Source organism: Peromyscus eremicus, chromosome 1, assembly GCF_949786415.1.
Source record: "Peromyscus eremicus chromosome 1, PerEre_H2_v1, whole genome shotgun sequence".
Lineage (NCBI taxonomy): Eukaryota > Metazoa > Chordata > Mammalia > Rodentia > Cricetidae > Peromyscus > Peromyscus eremicus.
The window spans coordinates 24,385,178-24,399,883 of NC_081416.1; the positions used below are offsets into that span (position 1 = coordinate 24,385,178).

Sequence of the window (14,706 nt, forward strand, 5' to 3'; positions counted from 1 at the left end):
AACCACATTTGCATGCTTTCATTTCTTCTGAGTTGGACTAGTCTGATATGCCTGTCAATCGCATGACCCAAGGAGAGAGGTTTGCTGTCATGTGAGGTCATTACCCACCTTCCTCCATTTTGTTTCCAATGTGTTTCCCCCTTCATTTTACAAATGTAGTGGACAAGTAAGCCTTCTACCTGCTGTTTTGTAGCTGAAACCAAACCTCAGTGAAATGCCAGCCCCACACTCCTTGGGATTGGTGGGTGTGTTCTCATAGGAACTGTGAGACAAACTTCTCCTTCTACTCCAAAGCCACTACAAGGAGGCTCAAACTGCTTACTTGGAATACTCAGTCAATTACCTAGTCAATCAAAGGCATCCATGGTGCTTTGTTCTTTGCTTTGCATCTATTATTAGAAAACAAGTTACTGAATTAAAGTGAGAAGCTGAGAAAAAACAGCAACTGGATAAATCACAGCACTGACCACAGTGGGCTTAAAGTGCATCTTAGAAGATGGGTTTCTGGGCTAGTCATTACTGTTCAACAGTAATGCATAAAAAGCACAGGGTTTAAAAATAACCAATGAAGGAAGTATTTTCTCAACAGTTGTGGTAGGCGTTAAGCTCATTTTTCTGACCATGAGTCAGAGGTTTGATGACCCAGCTACAGCCCCAAGATCTAGAAAATGGGAAGCCAGGAGTGGCCCACACATTCCCTGAATCTCTTTCTAATAGGTTTTTTCCATGCCCCAAACTATAGAATTTGGTGATTCAAAAGATTGGTAGTGAAGATTACTGCCCAGTATATCTTATATTCTCCTTAACAGCCTTTTTGTTTTCATAACCTTTCTGTGAACAGATTTTGGAGTTTGACTTGAAGGGGATACCACTGGACTCTTCGTCTTCCCTTGTGATTATTGTCAAAGATTTTGAGACAATTGGACAAAATAAGTAAGTTACTTCCAGAGACTTTTATCATTTTACATATTGTTGTAGTTTGAATGTAATTGGCCCACATAATCTCACAGGGAGTGGCACCACTAGGAGGTGTGGCTTTGTTGGAGTGGGCATGGCCTTAGTGCAGGAAGTGTGTCACTGTGTGGGTGGGCTTTGAGGTTTCCTGTGCTCAGGATATTGCTTAGTGTCTCTGTTGGCTTCCTGTTGCCTGCAAGATGTAGCACTCCCAACTCCAGCATCACATCTGCCTGCACGCTGGCATGCTCCCCATCATGATGATAATGGACTGAACCTCTGAAACTGTAAGCGAGCCATGCCAATTGAATGTTTTCTTTATAACAGTTGATGTGGTCATGGTGTGTTTTCACAGCAATGAACTCCTAAGACACATATTATCTTACTATTATTTGTTTTGTTGAATTACATATTATAGCATTTTTACTAACAAATCCATAGTATTTTTAATATACTAGTGCTTCAGTTCCATACCCCCAAGCTCTTACCCCTTCATGAACCATGTCAGCTGAGTGCTGCAGCCAGTGAGGGCCAGTTCTCCCTAGTGTTGCAGCCAGTGAGGGATGAGGCCAACTCTGTGCAGCCCTATCCTCTCGGCTTTCAGTGGTAACGGGAGCCACGGTTATTCAATCACAGAACTTTTCTCCAGTGACTACAGCATTCAACACTTAGCCGTCACCAGTCTGTCTCACACCTTCTCTGCCACCTGAACCTCTCACCTCTAGTCATTTACCTGAGTTGTGGCCATGTTAGCTCTAACAAAGATCCTTTCTATGATTGTGAATGCTTTGCTAGTGTGTGTGCATGTGCGTGTGCGTGTGCGTGTGCGTGTGTGTGTGTGTGTGTGTGTGTGTGTATGCCACAGTATGCATGAAGTCAGGGAACAAATGGTGGGAGACAGTTCTCTCTTTTCACCACACACACATGTGTGTTGTGCATTCCCCAGTCAGACACATGTGGACGCCAGAGGCCGGCACTGGGATGTCTTCCTCAATTGCTTCACTACTTCATTTTATTCTATTTTTAACTTTTTATTTATTCTTTGTGGCTTTCACACCATGCATCTCAATTCCATTCATCTCCCCATCCCTTCGTATTCACCTTCTGCCCTTGCAACTTCCCCACACACCCAAATAAAATAAAATAAAATAAAATAATTTAAGAGCTGGGCGGTGGTGGCGCACGCCTTTAATCCCAGCACTCAGGAGGCAGAGCCAGGTGGATCTCTGTGAGTTCGAGGCCAGCCTGGGCTACCAAGTGAGTTCCAGGAAAGGCGCAAAGCTACACAGAGAAACCCTGTCTTGAAAAAACCAAAAAATAAAAAAAAAATAAAAATAAAAATAATTTAAGAGAAAAAAAGAAAAAGAAAAAGAAAAATCTCATCATGGAGGCTGTATTAGGACACAGTGAGTAACACAGTTTACCCTTTAGTCCATTATATCTTTACTTGCAAGTGTTCATTGAAAAGAGTCATTGGTCTGGTTTGAGGACCCTGGTTTCTGCCACACTATTGATACCGGGACCTCACTGGGACTCTGCTTAGATACTCTGTTGTTGCTCTGTGTCATGAGATCCTGCAGATCCAAAGCAGACCAGCCCATTCCATGCTCCAGCAGACCATAGAGGGGGTGGATTCTGGGGTGCCCTAACTCATAGCCCTGGTTCTGGGGCTGGGTGGTTGCAAGGTTGGTTAGCTTGCCAGCTCTTCCCCTATCCTCACCACCAGGGTGAGCTCTCCAACACTGCCCTGGTTAGTTCACCCTAAGCAGCAAGGAGCAAGGAGTGGGGCCGGTTCTCCTGCTTTCATGTCCTCAGGGCAGGCTCACCCACACCAGCTCTCCTGAGTGCTGCAGCTGGTAAGGGTCAGGAACAGCTCTCCTGCTCTCATGACTGCTCTCATGACCTCAGGACCAGCTTTCCCACTTGCCACAGTGGGACACGCACATGCACACATGCACACATGCACGCACGCACGACATCTCTCCCTCACCCACTATGGCAGATGAGGGGGGTGGGACCAAATTTCCTACAATCACATTCTCAGGGCTGGCTTACCCCTGCCCCCGTCAACAAGGTCAACTCTACTGTGCTGCCCAGGGGAGGTGCAGAGCCCACTCTCCTGAGTGCTGCAGGTGGGGAGGGGCAGGGCCAGTTCTCCTTAGTGTTGTGGACAGTGAGGGGTGGGGCCAACTCTGTGCAGCCCTATCCTATCAGTGGTAACAGGAACGACAGATGTCTATACAGACAGCGGTGGCAGTGGGGCCACAGACCCAGACACAGGTGTTGGCGGCAGCTCAGGCCCGGACATCACCATGGCCCTGAGTGACAAGCAAGCTACCTACCTCATTCTGCTCCTCACTGCCTTCTTCGCCTCTTCAGATCTGCCTCTCTCCATAGCACATGAACCATCCTGTCTGTCTGTCTGTCTCTGTCTGTCTCTGTCTCTGTCTCTCTTTGTCTCTCTGTCTCTCTCTCTGTCTCTCTCTCTGTCTCTGTCTCTCTGTCTCTGTCTCTCTCTCTCTCTCTCTCTCTCTCTCTCTCTCTCTCTCTCTCTCCCCACCCCCCCCCTTCCCATACCCCACCATGTATTTGCTCACCATAATAGTGCTCTGGTGGCAGGCCCATGTTTTCTCCTCTCAGACAGGTCACCCTGGGCAGATGTGTGTGTCTTCTCCCACTCACTCTTTTTGTTTTCTTGTGAATTTTACAAGACAGGGTTTCTCTGTGTAGCCTCGCTGTCCTGGAACTTACTCTGTAGGCCAGGCTGGCCTCAAACTCACAGAGATCCTCCTGCCTCTGCCTCCTGAGTGCTGGGATTAAAGGTGTGCACCACTACCTCCGGGCCCCTCCTGCTCAGTCTTAATGACCTCATTTTACTTAAGGAAAAAAAAAACTTTTTAGAGGCAGGGTCTCTCACTGAATCTGAGACAAGCTGGCAAATACACATCCCATTCAAATTCAACTTCCTGCTGCATTTCTGTTCTAGTGTCTCGTTCATCTTTTAAACTCATCAGATCTAAACCAGACTGCCCACTTTACTTACTGCCTTTTTGAGTTTCCAAGAGGGAGGGCCCTGTTAGTACCCATGAGCTACTGAAGCATGTCTTCTAGATAAAACTTCTCAAGTACAGCTAGCTCCACAGGCAGGATGGAATTCACCTCATTCCTGAAGCAGGACATTGGTCTCAAAGACTCGGAACCCAGTCTTGGGTTCATAACTCTGAGTAACGTAGTCCTTTGATGAGGCCATAACTCCTGGGAAGGCAGGTTACTCTCAACTATGATCATAAGGTGTCACTGTTTATCAGGTCTACTGCTACATTAAAAACAGATTTGGGGGAGGAAGGAGGACAGGGGAATCCATGGTTGTTATGTAAAACAAATAGAAAATCTCTTAATAAAAAGAAAAGGAAAAAATAAACAGATTTGGGAGAAAAGGAGAGCCCAATGTTCAATCCACATGAGTCATAAGAAACACCTTGACGTTCAGTGTTAGTGCATTTAAAAGCGTAAGACTTACCTCAGGCACATTTGGCCCAGTCGGAAGGCTGCGATGAGAGGCATTAGGGAGCTGAGAGTGAAACCGCATATTCTGGTTTGCTTGGCTACCTCCTGGCTCAGTGATTCCTAGTGCCTGATTTGCTGTCTGTGGGGGCGTGGCTTAGACAGTAAATTCTCTGGTCAACATAATTGTTGGGGTCTTTTGCTCAGTGGTGTCAGGGAGTCTTGACAGACATCTGCTCCCTAGATAGTGCTTTGTTAGGGAGTGTGTGTGTGTGTGTGTGTGTGTGTGTGTGTGTGTGTGATGCACTCTCAGTTTGAAAACATGCAGGTCAGAGGCTGACATTGAAATGTCTTCCTCAATGTTTTTCCACTTTTGTTATTATTAATATTAATTATTATTATTACTATTTGAGACAGTGTCTCTCACTAAATCTGGGGTTTTCTGGTTAGACAAGGCTAGCTGGCCAGTGAGCCCCAGGACCCACTTGTCTCTGGCCCCCAGCATCAGGGTTACATTACCATCAAACCTGGCTTTTTATATGGGTTCCAGTGGTCCAAACTCATACTTGTGTACCAGGCACCTTACCCACTGACCATCTGAATTGCAGGCCTTTTAAAATGTACTCTATCACTTACTCAGGCACTTTGCAACTGAAAAGTTTTTTAAAATTGTAGAAGTATATTCTGGAATGTTCTGATCCTACCCACTCTCTTAGACTAAAAACCAATGTAATATTTTGTTTGTTTCTTTGTTTGTTTGGAGACAGGGTCTCGTGTAACTCAAACTGGTCTCAAACTTGCTGTGTGGCAGGAGATGACCTTGAACTTTGGGTTTTTTTGCTCACACTTCCTGAGTGCTGGGATTATAGGGATGCCCCACCACACCCAGCTCCATTCTAGACTTTCAAGGTTATGTTGTATATCTTAGTTTTGAACCATTATATGAGCAGTAATCTTCCCCCTCAACCCCAGAGGAGAGTTTTAGTTCCCATAATTCAACGTTCTGGGGAAGTGGTTACTAGAGCCCCACAGCAGCCTCCGACTGTCACCGGCAGTATGTACATCCTTCTCTCCCTCTCTCTGCAAATGGATTCATTGTCAGTGTTCTAGATAAGCCCCCTCTGATAGGAATAGCTAGGGAGTGCACATGCACCTTAACGTTTCCTAGTGATTACATTAGTAAAATGAAAATGAAATTAGAGAAATTAATCCTACTGTTTTAACCCAGCATATCCAAAGATGGCATCATCTCAGCCTGGGATCAGTATGCCTGAAATCGTCAAGATGGTGCCTGTACAGCCTGTGAAATCCATCCTACACTCTGCTTACTTCTCACTCCAAGGGCTGTGCTTGTGCATTTCTAGACAGAGTGGTTGTGCAGTGTCTCTCTGAATCTCTACATTCTTTTTTTCCAGTCTGAACAAAGGAAATCTGATAAATTCTATTATAAGAGGACCCATATCTTGGGGATTCTGCACATCTTGCTTAGATACAGATTTTTATAAACAACTGTTTATTGCAGGGGTTGGGGAGGGCATGCTGTGTCACTGTATTTCTCCTTCTACCATGTGGGTACCGGGGATCTAACTCAGGTAATCAGGCTTAGCAGCAAGTGCCTGTATCTGCTGAGCCTTCTCTTCATCTTGTTTTTGTTTTGTTGAGATATGATCTCATGTAGTCCAGGCTAGCCTCTTAACCCACTCTGTAACCGAGGGTGATGGTCAAGTTCTGGCCCTTCTGCCTCCCCTCCCAAGTGCTAGATTACAGGCATGCACCACCATGCCCAATTTTATGCGATGTTAGCGATTGAATGCATGCCACGCAAACACTCTACCCCCTCAACTGTATCTCCAGACCGTGGCTGAGATATGCTGCTCTTGTTTCTGGGTATAAAGAGCAAACGAGAACATGCTCACTATAAAGATCACATGAAGTGCATGTTTACTATACAGACCAAATGATCAGAAACAGGTCAGTTCTAGACAAAACATAAAGCTGGTCCTCATCACTCTTTTCTTCTTTCCTCCCCCTTTTCCTCCCAATGACTAAGGTGCCCAATGTCCTTGACTTCCTGGGCTCCCATGGGGTACCCACCAAGCCTGCCCTTCTGGCTGTGCTCTGTACTCTCTGCGAGTTCTTTTCTTCATAGAAACTCACCTCCTCTGTGGCTCCACGGTCTTCAAGGTCCCACAATAGGTGCTGTCTGAAAACCTGAGCTGAGTGATGGTAAATGGGTGCTAGGAGCTTACAGGTTGTCTTAGTTATGATTGCTGTGATGAAACACCATAACCAAAAGTAACTTGGGGAGGAAAGGGTTTATTTCACACACAGTTCCTTTCAACAGTTCATCAGCAAAAGCAGGGATGGCAGAAACTCAAACAGAGCAAGAACCCGGAGGCAAGGAGCTGAGGCAGAGGCCATGAAGGAGTACTGTTTACTGGCTTGCTCCTCAAGGCTTGCTCAGCCTGCTTTCTTATAGAACCCAGGACCGGTACCCCAGGATGGCCCCACCCACAATGGGCTGGGCCCTCCCTCCTTTCAATTGCTAATTAAGAAAATGTCCTACAGCCAGATCTTACAGAGACATTTTTTCAATTGATTCATCCTATGTCAAATTGACATAAAACTAGCAAGCACACAAGTCATCATCTCAGAAACACTAAGTTTTAGATTGAGGCCCACTCACCTAAAAAAAATGGACAAAATGGATTTTAGTCTGTATGGCCCCATCATGGGGGCAGGGTTTTTTTTTTTTAATGAGATCATCTCTCTGCACTGAAGATGTCTCTCCGTATAGTTGCTTACTGTCTTGAAATTCTGGCCTGCGTCAGCTCAGCATGGATCAGAGGATGCTTTTCCATCATCCCTGTACTTACTCTACTAAGAGCATGCCCAGAACCATGCATAACCTTTGGCTCTCTAGACATTTCCACCAATCCAAAGATACATCCAGAGATGGATCTATGCCGGTCAAATTACCTGTACATTTTAGGAGGGAAAGACATTTGGGAATAAGCTGTATGTTTGTGAAAAGTATCTGTGCATTTGGCTTTTCTGCTAGGGATTTAGCCTTGGGGATCTGCTGGTTGCCCAGGGAGGGGAGGCTTTTCAGGGTGGGGCTGAGGGTTTTTCTGCCAGTTTGAGGATATTCTCTGTGCTGACTTACCTGTTGCCATGGAGACCGGCAGTACAAGCACAAGTTCCCACTTGGCTTCTGCTGCCCTATTGCTTAGGGCCTGTCAGCAAACAGTGCCAGGCAGCCTGGACTGGCCTGTGTGAGGTGGCCACACCCACAGGGATTAGCCAGGTGGTCCCAGCATGTTGTGCATTGACTCAGCAGCAGCAGGGATATTGCTCCAGGCTGGGAGCCAATGGGTTGCTCTATGCCGCCTCTAGCTGGCCCCACTTCAGTCTGAACTGAATGAGGGCGGGAGAAGAGCCGAAAGCTTCATGCTCACAGGAGGCACATGAAGGGATATTTTTAGAAGTCCATTCTGAGATGTCAGAGTGGAATGATTGGTCCAGACAAAAGATAGTTCCCTCTACAGACAAGCAATGGCCTCACTTGGTAAGGACTTAGCTTAGCAGAGACCAGTGGCTAGCCCAGGACCCACAAACAGGTACCCAATAAGCCAGAGCCTTTCCTCAGAGTGGTTTGGTAGCCTGCTCAAAGCTCACTCAGCAGGCCTGAGATGGAGTCAGGTCATTTTCATACAGACTTAAAGTTTTGACTTTTTGTTGTTGTTGTTATTACTCTGGAAACCTCGGACCTGTTGGAATAAGACTGTAGGTAGAATGACAGATTCTGTCTTTGCTAAAATAGAAGCAATTTTTCTCCCTATTTCTAAAAAAGAGACAACCCTTTCCCACAAAAAAGTTGACCACTCTCAGTGTCAAGAGTATTGGTGCCTTTCCTGGGCTCCTTCTTTAAGATGGCCTGTTTGTGCTGTTAGATAGTAAGTCATTTATGCTCGTATATGGCACTGGTCAAAATGTGGCCCAAGATAGTTTTGCATCTCAGTTAATCTTCATACCAACCTTAGAGTAGAGGACACTTGAGGCTCAGAGAGGTTGAGGACCCTGATCTCTGTCATCCACTGAAGTTCCTACAGAACAATGGCCTGGTTCCTAGATGGGCAGGAATGAGAGAGATTGCCAGGTCCTCAGATGCACACTCATGCATGTGCACACATGTCATTCAAAAAAGAACCCAGGAGGAAATGGCACCAAGGAGGGTGTCTGCATCTCCTGCCCGCTCTGCATGGGATGCTCTTTCCCTTACACTGCAAATGTGACGTCTTGCGGTGGGTCCTTGGCCACTCTGATCACCAAACCATAGCACAGGAGCCACACCTCTCACTGCCCTGTCCTATGCAGCTCTGAATGAGTATAGCAGTGATATGGGGAAGCAGATATTAGGCCAGGTCTGAGATCAGTGCTCAGCATATGTGCTGTCCCCATAGCTGCTGCGTTTAGCTTGGCATTCATCTCCATTATCAAGGCTCTTGTTTAAGTCAGTCATTTGTGTCCTTCTGCTAGACTATAGGTCCATATTTGTCCTGATCAATGCTGTAGCATGAACAGTGTAACAATGCCCAGCATGCAATGGGGCTCTCAATAAATGTTCGTTGACAGAATGAGTGAACAAGTGTGTTTATGACACTACTGCAGGGGTGGCATTTAACATTTACAGTCACCTGTGGCTGTCATGTCAGCCCACTAGTAACAGGCCACTTTGTAGAGTCTGTCTATCTCAGATCTCTGGAACAGTTCTCAGACGACTTAGTTTTGACTACAAAAGTCTCAGGACAATTAAAACACAAGGGACAGAAGTGTCCTCACAAAGCCAGTGCCCTTTTGAAGAGATGTAGAACTGAAGATTGGGCTCATAGGAGGCAAGAGAACTGAGGCTAAACACTGATACCTGGAGACACGAGGCTGGTTAGAGATCCGCTATCAGTCAGTAGGGAGTGGGCCTTGGGCAAGTTGCTTGCTGTCTCCCAGCATCAGGATCCCCATCCTTAAAGTGCCCATAGCTTAGCTTTAGTGAAGGCGATATTACAGGGAGCATATTTACCCTCCAACCAGACACAATTATAAAACTGTGCACAACCCAGGTGGCGGTAGTTTTCAGACGTCAGATGCTCTTGACATAGTGCTGTGGTCCTGAGTGAGGGAGAGGAACGATGTGAGCCAGCTGAGTACCCTAGTACAGTGCAGTGAGAGGGTCCAGGGCAGATTCGGCAGTCCCTCAGAGTTGGAGAGAAGCAGGTAGGATTGTACAGATGCCCAGGAAGCTGTAGAGTCAAGAGGGGGAGACCTACAAAAGAAAGAAAGGAGGCAAATAGTGACTGACCCAGAGGGGGATAGTGACTGACCCAGATGGTATTGTCATACATGTGAATGGTGGATCAGTGCCAGTGTATAGATTAAAGAAGATAGAGGCGTGTGTAGGCAGTAGAGACAAGGATGTTATAAACAGGATCGAAATTGGGCTGCTGGAGAATGAAAATGACAATGTCTGAGATACAATGACCATAATTATCTCTGCAGGAACCTGTGTTTCGAGGGTTCTTTTCTCATTTGCATGAATGTACATGTTCATGCAAAACCCCCACCACATCCTGCCACCCCAACACACACACACACACACACACACACACACACACACACACACACACACTGTAAAGTTAGCAATAGTGTCGGAATGTTGGTCCCTGGGCAAGGCTCTGATTTGCTATATTGTGCATAAGAAGGAGGTAACGGAAAGCCTAGTTATATACCAAGAAGGAAAATTACCAAGTTCTTGCATAAGAGACTGCAAAGGAGCCAGCTGCCTTATCCTGGGTTTAGGTGGGATTTCATTTTGCCACTTACTAGTTGGGTAACTCTTGAGAAGTTCCTTCATCTTTACAATGGGAACTACAGTACTTCCTCAGTTAAGGCTGGCTAGGGCACATTTGATATAATTAGAGAACCATTACTTCAACTTCCTGATGAACAATATAATCACTGTTTTTGTGGGTTTCCAGAAATCCAGGGATTGGATTACAACTATGCCACGTGTAGCTGCATTTAATCTTTGTAACAGTTCAGTCAGACAGTCACACCCTCAACTGACCAATGAGAGAAATATGGCTCAAGAAGTTCAGCAAAGCACCGAGGGTCGCCCCGCTCCCTAAGTGGAAATGAGTGGAGTGAATTGGGGAACGCTAACATCCTCTTATCCCGAGGCCGGAACTGTTCGTCTCCCTCCGAGGGTGCACACATGCTCTAGGGTTGAGAGTCAGGATTCGAGAATGAGAGCGAGAGGACAGCCCAGCAGACACGAGTATGTACGTGTGAACACATGGTGTGGGGAGATATGAAATAGAAAACGAAAATGACAGATTTAAGTTGTGCAATATGCTAACTTCCTGAGCCAAAGTGCTTTTCAATTGGAGAAGACAGAAAGGCTGGCTTGGACCGAAACGAACTCTTTTCTGGGGCAAAGTGGGGTCCTGCTTGTGAGAAGTTTTGGTTCTGTGGTATGTCAAAGACCTTGCCTTCTGGCCCGTAACCCTGTTTTTTCTCATAGCTCTGACTCCCTCCTGAGAATGACTGTCCTGTCCTCTCCTGAGGGTGCTTGGTGAGAGGTCAGCAGCTGTGGGCTCTACGGTTTTCCTTACAAGAGAAAAGCTCTTAGGAAGAGTTTTCTTAAAAGAGAAAAGCTGAGAGCAGCCCTACCAGCCACGTGAAAGCCTGAGCAGACGACACAGGGGGACTGTGGAGTAGAATCCCTAGCGTGGGTTAAAAACAAAACCAACCAAACCAAAAAACCCTGTATTTTCGGCAGAGCAGCACCAGTATGAGAAGACGGGGCTGTTACTGATGAGTATCTTCGAACGCTGGAGAGATCTCAGGAACAGACAAACATGTCCGTGTATTTCTACAGCGTCTGGATTTATGCGCTAACAGTAAAGTCATAAGGGACGGTGGCTTGATTGGCAGTAGTTTGCCAGATAAGCCCACTTTCCTTGATAGCTAGGACTGAGACAATCACAGGTTCTTTTATTCCAACCTTAATTACTAATATTAACTCTCAGATCACATGTTACGCATCACACAATAAATGTCTATTTTTGTAAGTACATATGTATGTATGCACGCATTTATGCATGCATGTTACATCACTACAGAAAGGCTACAAAGGGTTAAAGAGGCAAGGCATTTCAAAGAAATCCTGGCGGCCAAAGCTGGGAAGCTGATAGAAATGTGAGGGAGTCCTGTTGGGCATGGGCCAGGTACCGAACCCAGCCGCACAAGAGGCTGGAGAAGCTGCTGTTGGTAATAGTCGGGCTGAAGGACCCAAGTGGAGCTGCAGCAGTGAGGTGAGAAGGACAGACCTGGTCTGGACAGATGGCCAGCTGAGCAGATGAATGGTCAGCAGGTTCAGATGAGTGAGCAGATAGATAGACAGACAACACTTCCAGTAAGCGACATCAGCAGTGGGGACCCAATGAAGCTGAAGGCCCTGGGACAGTTGGGAGTTCTCTGCCTGTCCATCCCTTGACCACATAGAAGGTAGTCAGATGATGGTCGCCATCACAGTGTCAGAAGTCCATCTCTTTATGGGGTCCAGGAGAGATTTTAATATGCCCATGTGGCCCCAGCGTCTCAAGTGACATGAGAAATTTATATGGCCGCACCCTTTGCACTCTCAGGAATAGGTCATTTTTTGGTCTGTGCTGTGAAGGTGGTGTTTGACAGATGATGCCGTTCACATGTCCCCCCAGATGCAGAGTCATCCTGCTTCCTCGAAATGGATTCAAAAGCTGCCTGTAAATGGAATCTCTCAAGGCAAGATGCAGCCTAAAGAAACAACTATTTCACATGGTACAGGAGTAACTTAAGGCAGTGCACAGTCCAATCCTAGTAAGAAACTGAACTACGGGACCTGAGGGAGGCCAATGTCATTCCTAAAAGTTCTGGGCCTCCATTTTGGTCATATGAGCAGGTCAGCATGGAGCATAGATCTTGAGAAAGATGTGCTGGGAAGTGAAAGAGAAAGGCGTTTCATAATAGTAGCAGTCGCAATGACCCCATTGCTCTTCAGAGGCCAATCTCTTAAGAGAGGAAGCTTTATAACATATAAACTATTTACAGTCACTGGACTATCTTTAATGACAGTGTCAGTTCACTCACTCATCCCACAAACACTCACTAATGCCTAACGCATGTCAGCAACAGCTGGAGGCACTGGGGACACCCCACACCTTTCATAGAGGTAATGTCTGATCAGAGGGTCAGGGTACAGTTCAGTGGAAAGACATAAGCGCCTGGGTTTGATTCTCAGCCCTGCAAAACAAAGTGAAAGAAAACAACAACTTCTTCCCCACACACTCGTTTGAATGGAGGGAACAGATAACCAACAAATAAATACATATACAGTAGCAGCAGATGATGAGATACAGGAAGGTCTTAGTAGCGGTTGGGGGTTGGTATAGACGTCCCATTCAGGGCTGAGCACTCATAGAACTTATTATTCTCAGCACTTTGACCGATTTGCATCTCTGCATTGACTGCTGTCCACTGCAGAGAGGCTTCTGGCCGAGGTTGAGGGCAGCATTAATCTATGGGTATAAGCATAAATATTTAGAAGGTAGTTTGACAACATGTTGTTTAGCAAAAACAACTGTAGTAGGTTCCTCTCTAGGCCTGGGAGGTCGCAGCCTTCATTTGACTGACAGTTTCCTTTGATATACAAAACCTTTTTAATTTCATGAGATCCTGTTTGTTGATTATTGGCCTTATTTCCTGAGTGATTAAAGTCCTGTCAAAAAAGTCCTTACCTAATGCCTATATTTATAAGTGTGCTCCCTAATTTTTTCTTTAGTAGTTTCATGTTGGTTTGTTTTTCAAGATTTCTTTTTTTTCTTTATTCATGTGCATGTATGTTTGTGTAGGTGCTCGTATGCATGTATATGCAGAGGCCAGATGAGGACAGCCTTGTCTTTCTATATCATTCTCTGCCCATTTCTTTGAGGTAGGGTCTCTCTTTGAATCTGGGGCTTTTGTTTTCTTGTCTAAGCTGAAAGCCAGCAAACCCTAGGGTTCCCCTATCACATGGATTCTGCGATTTGAACTCTGGTCCTCATGATTGTGGAGCAGGTGCTATTAACCTCTGGGCCTTTTCTCCAGCCCCTTGTTTGTTTGAGACTGTCTTGGTGTGTAGCCTGGGCTGACTTCAAACTCATGGCAATCTTTCTGTCTCAGAATCTGGAGTGCTAGGATTACAACATTTTCTAAGAAAACTTATATTCATGCCCACCTGCTCTGCCCCGTGTCTTTTGGGATTTGGGCTGGGCATAGGTCTGGACCAGAGGTCCCTCTAAGTGTCCTCCCATGCTTTTCTTAGCTTCCTTTTCCAGAGTGGTATCTGAAATAGTTAAAGCTGTTTTTTAAGCATTTGACATGTTGTTTGGTTTTTTATTTGTTTTATTTTGTTTTTCGAGATACAGTTTCTCTGTGTAGCTCTTGCTGTCCTGGAACTCACTCTGTAGACCAGGCTGGCCTCAACTCACAAAGATCCACATGCCTCTGCCTCCCTAGTGCTGGAATTAAAGGTGCGTGCCGCCACCACCTGACTTTGTTGTTATTCTTTTGTCTCGGCACTATTAGATAAGATCTGTCATCCCCATTTATAGATACAGAATCTGGGAGCTCCGAGAAGTTAGTTTGTTCACAGGCGATAGTACAAAGTTGAGTCCAAATTAGTTAAGTTTATGTCTTCATAATCACTGTACTGTGCTGTCCCCTTACCTTCTAAGGCCCACGTATGAATGGATGAAGGAATGTGTTTATGAATGATAAAAACTGATCTGATTCTGATGTCTAGGCAATTAGACAGCCAGAGTTTGGAAACCCCACTGACCTATTGCAGAAAGCAAGCATAGATTAAAACCCTTGAGCACCAAGAGAACAGAATTGATCAAGTGGAAAGAGTAAAGTATCAGAGTACAGTCATTAATCACAATTATATTTATTTAATGTGTGTGTGTGCGTGTGTGTGTGTGTGTGTGTGTGTGTGTGTGTGTGTGTGTGAATACACATGCCATAATGCATATGAGGAAGTCAGAGGACAACTTGCAGGGATCAGTGTTCTTCTTCTACCATCTGGGTACCAGGGATCAAATTCAGTCATTATATTTGAAGGTAGCAGCCTTTATCTGCTGAGGCATCTCACCTGCCTGACTATAGCCATTTGTA

The 14,706-nt window shown here is 45.7% G+C and overlaps 1 protein-coding gene across 1 annotated transcript in view; it reads left to right on the top strand.

Moving 5' to 3' along the window:
* Myof (myoferlin) overlaps nt 1-14,706 on the top strand; it is a 147,208-nt gene that overhangs the window by 25,730 nt on the left and 106,772 nt on the right. The window contains exon 3 of the mRNA XM_059253753.1: nt 842-933. Within this exon, the coding sequence (XP_059109736.1) occupies nt 842-933 (92 nt within the window). The remainder of the gene's footprint in view (nt 1-841; nt 934-14,706) is intronic.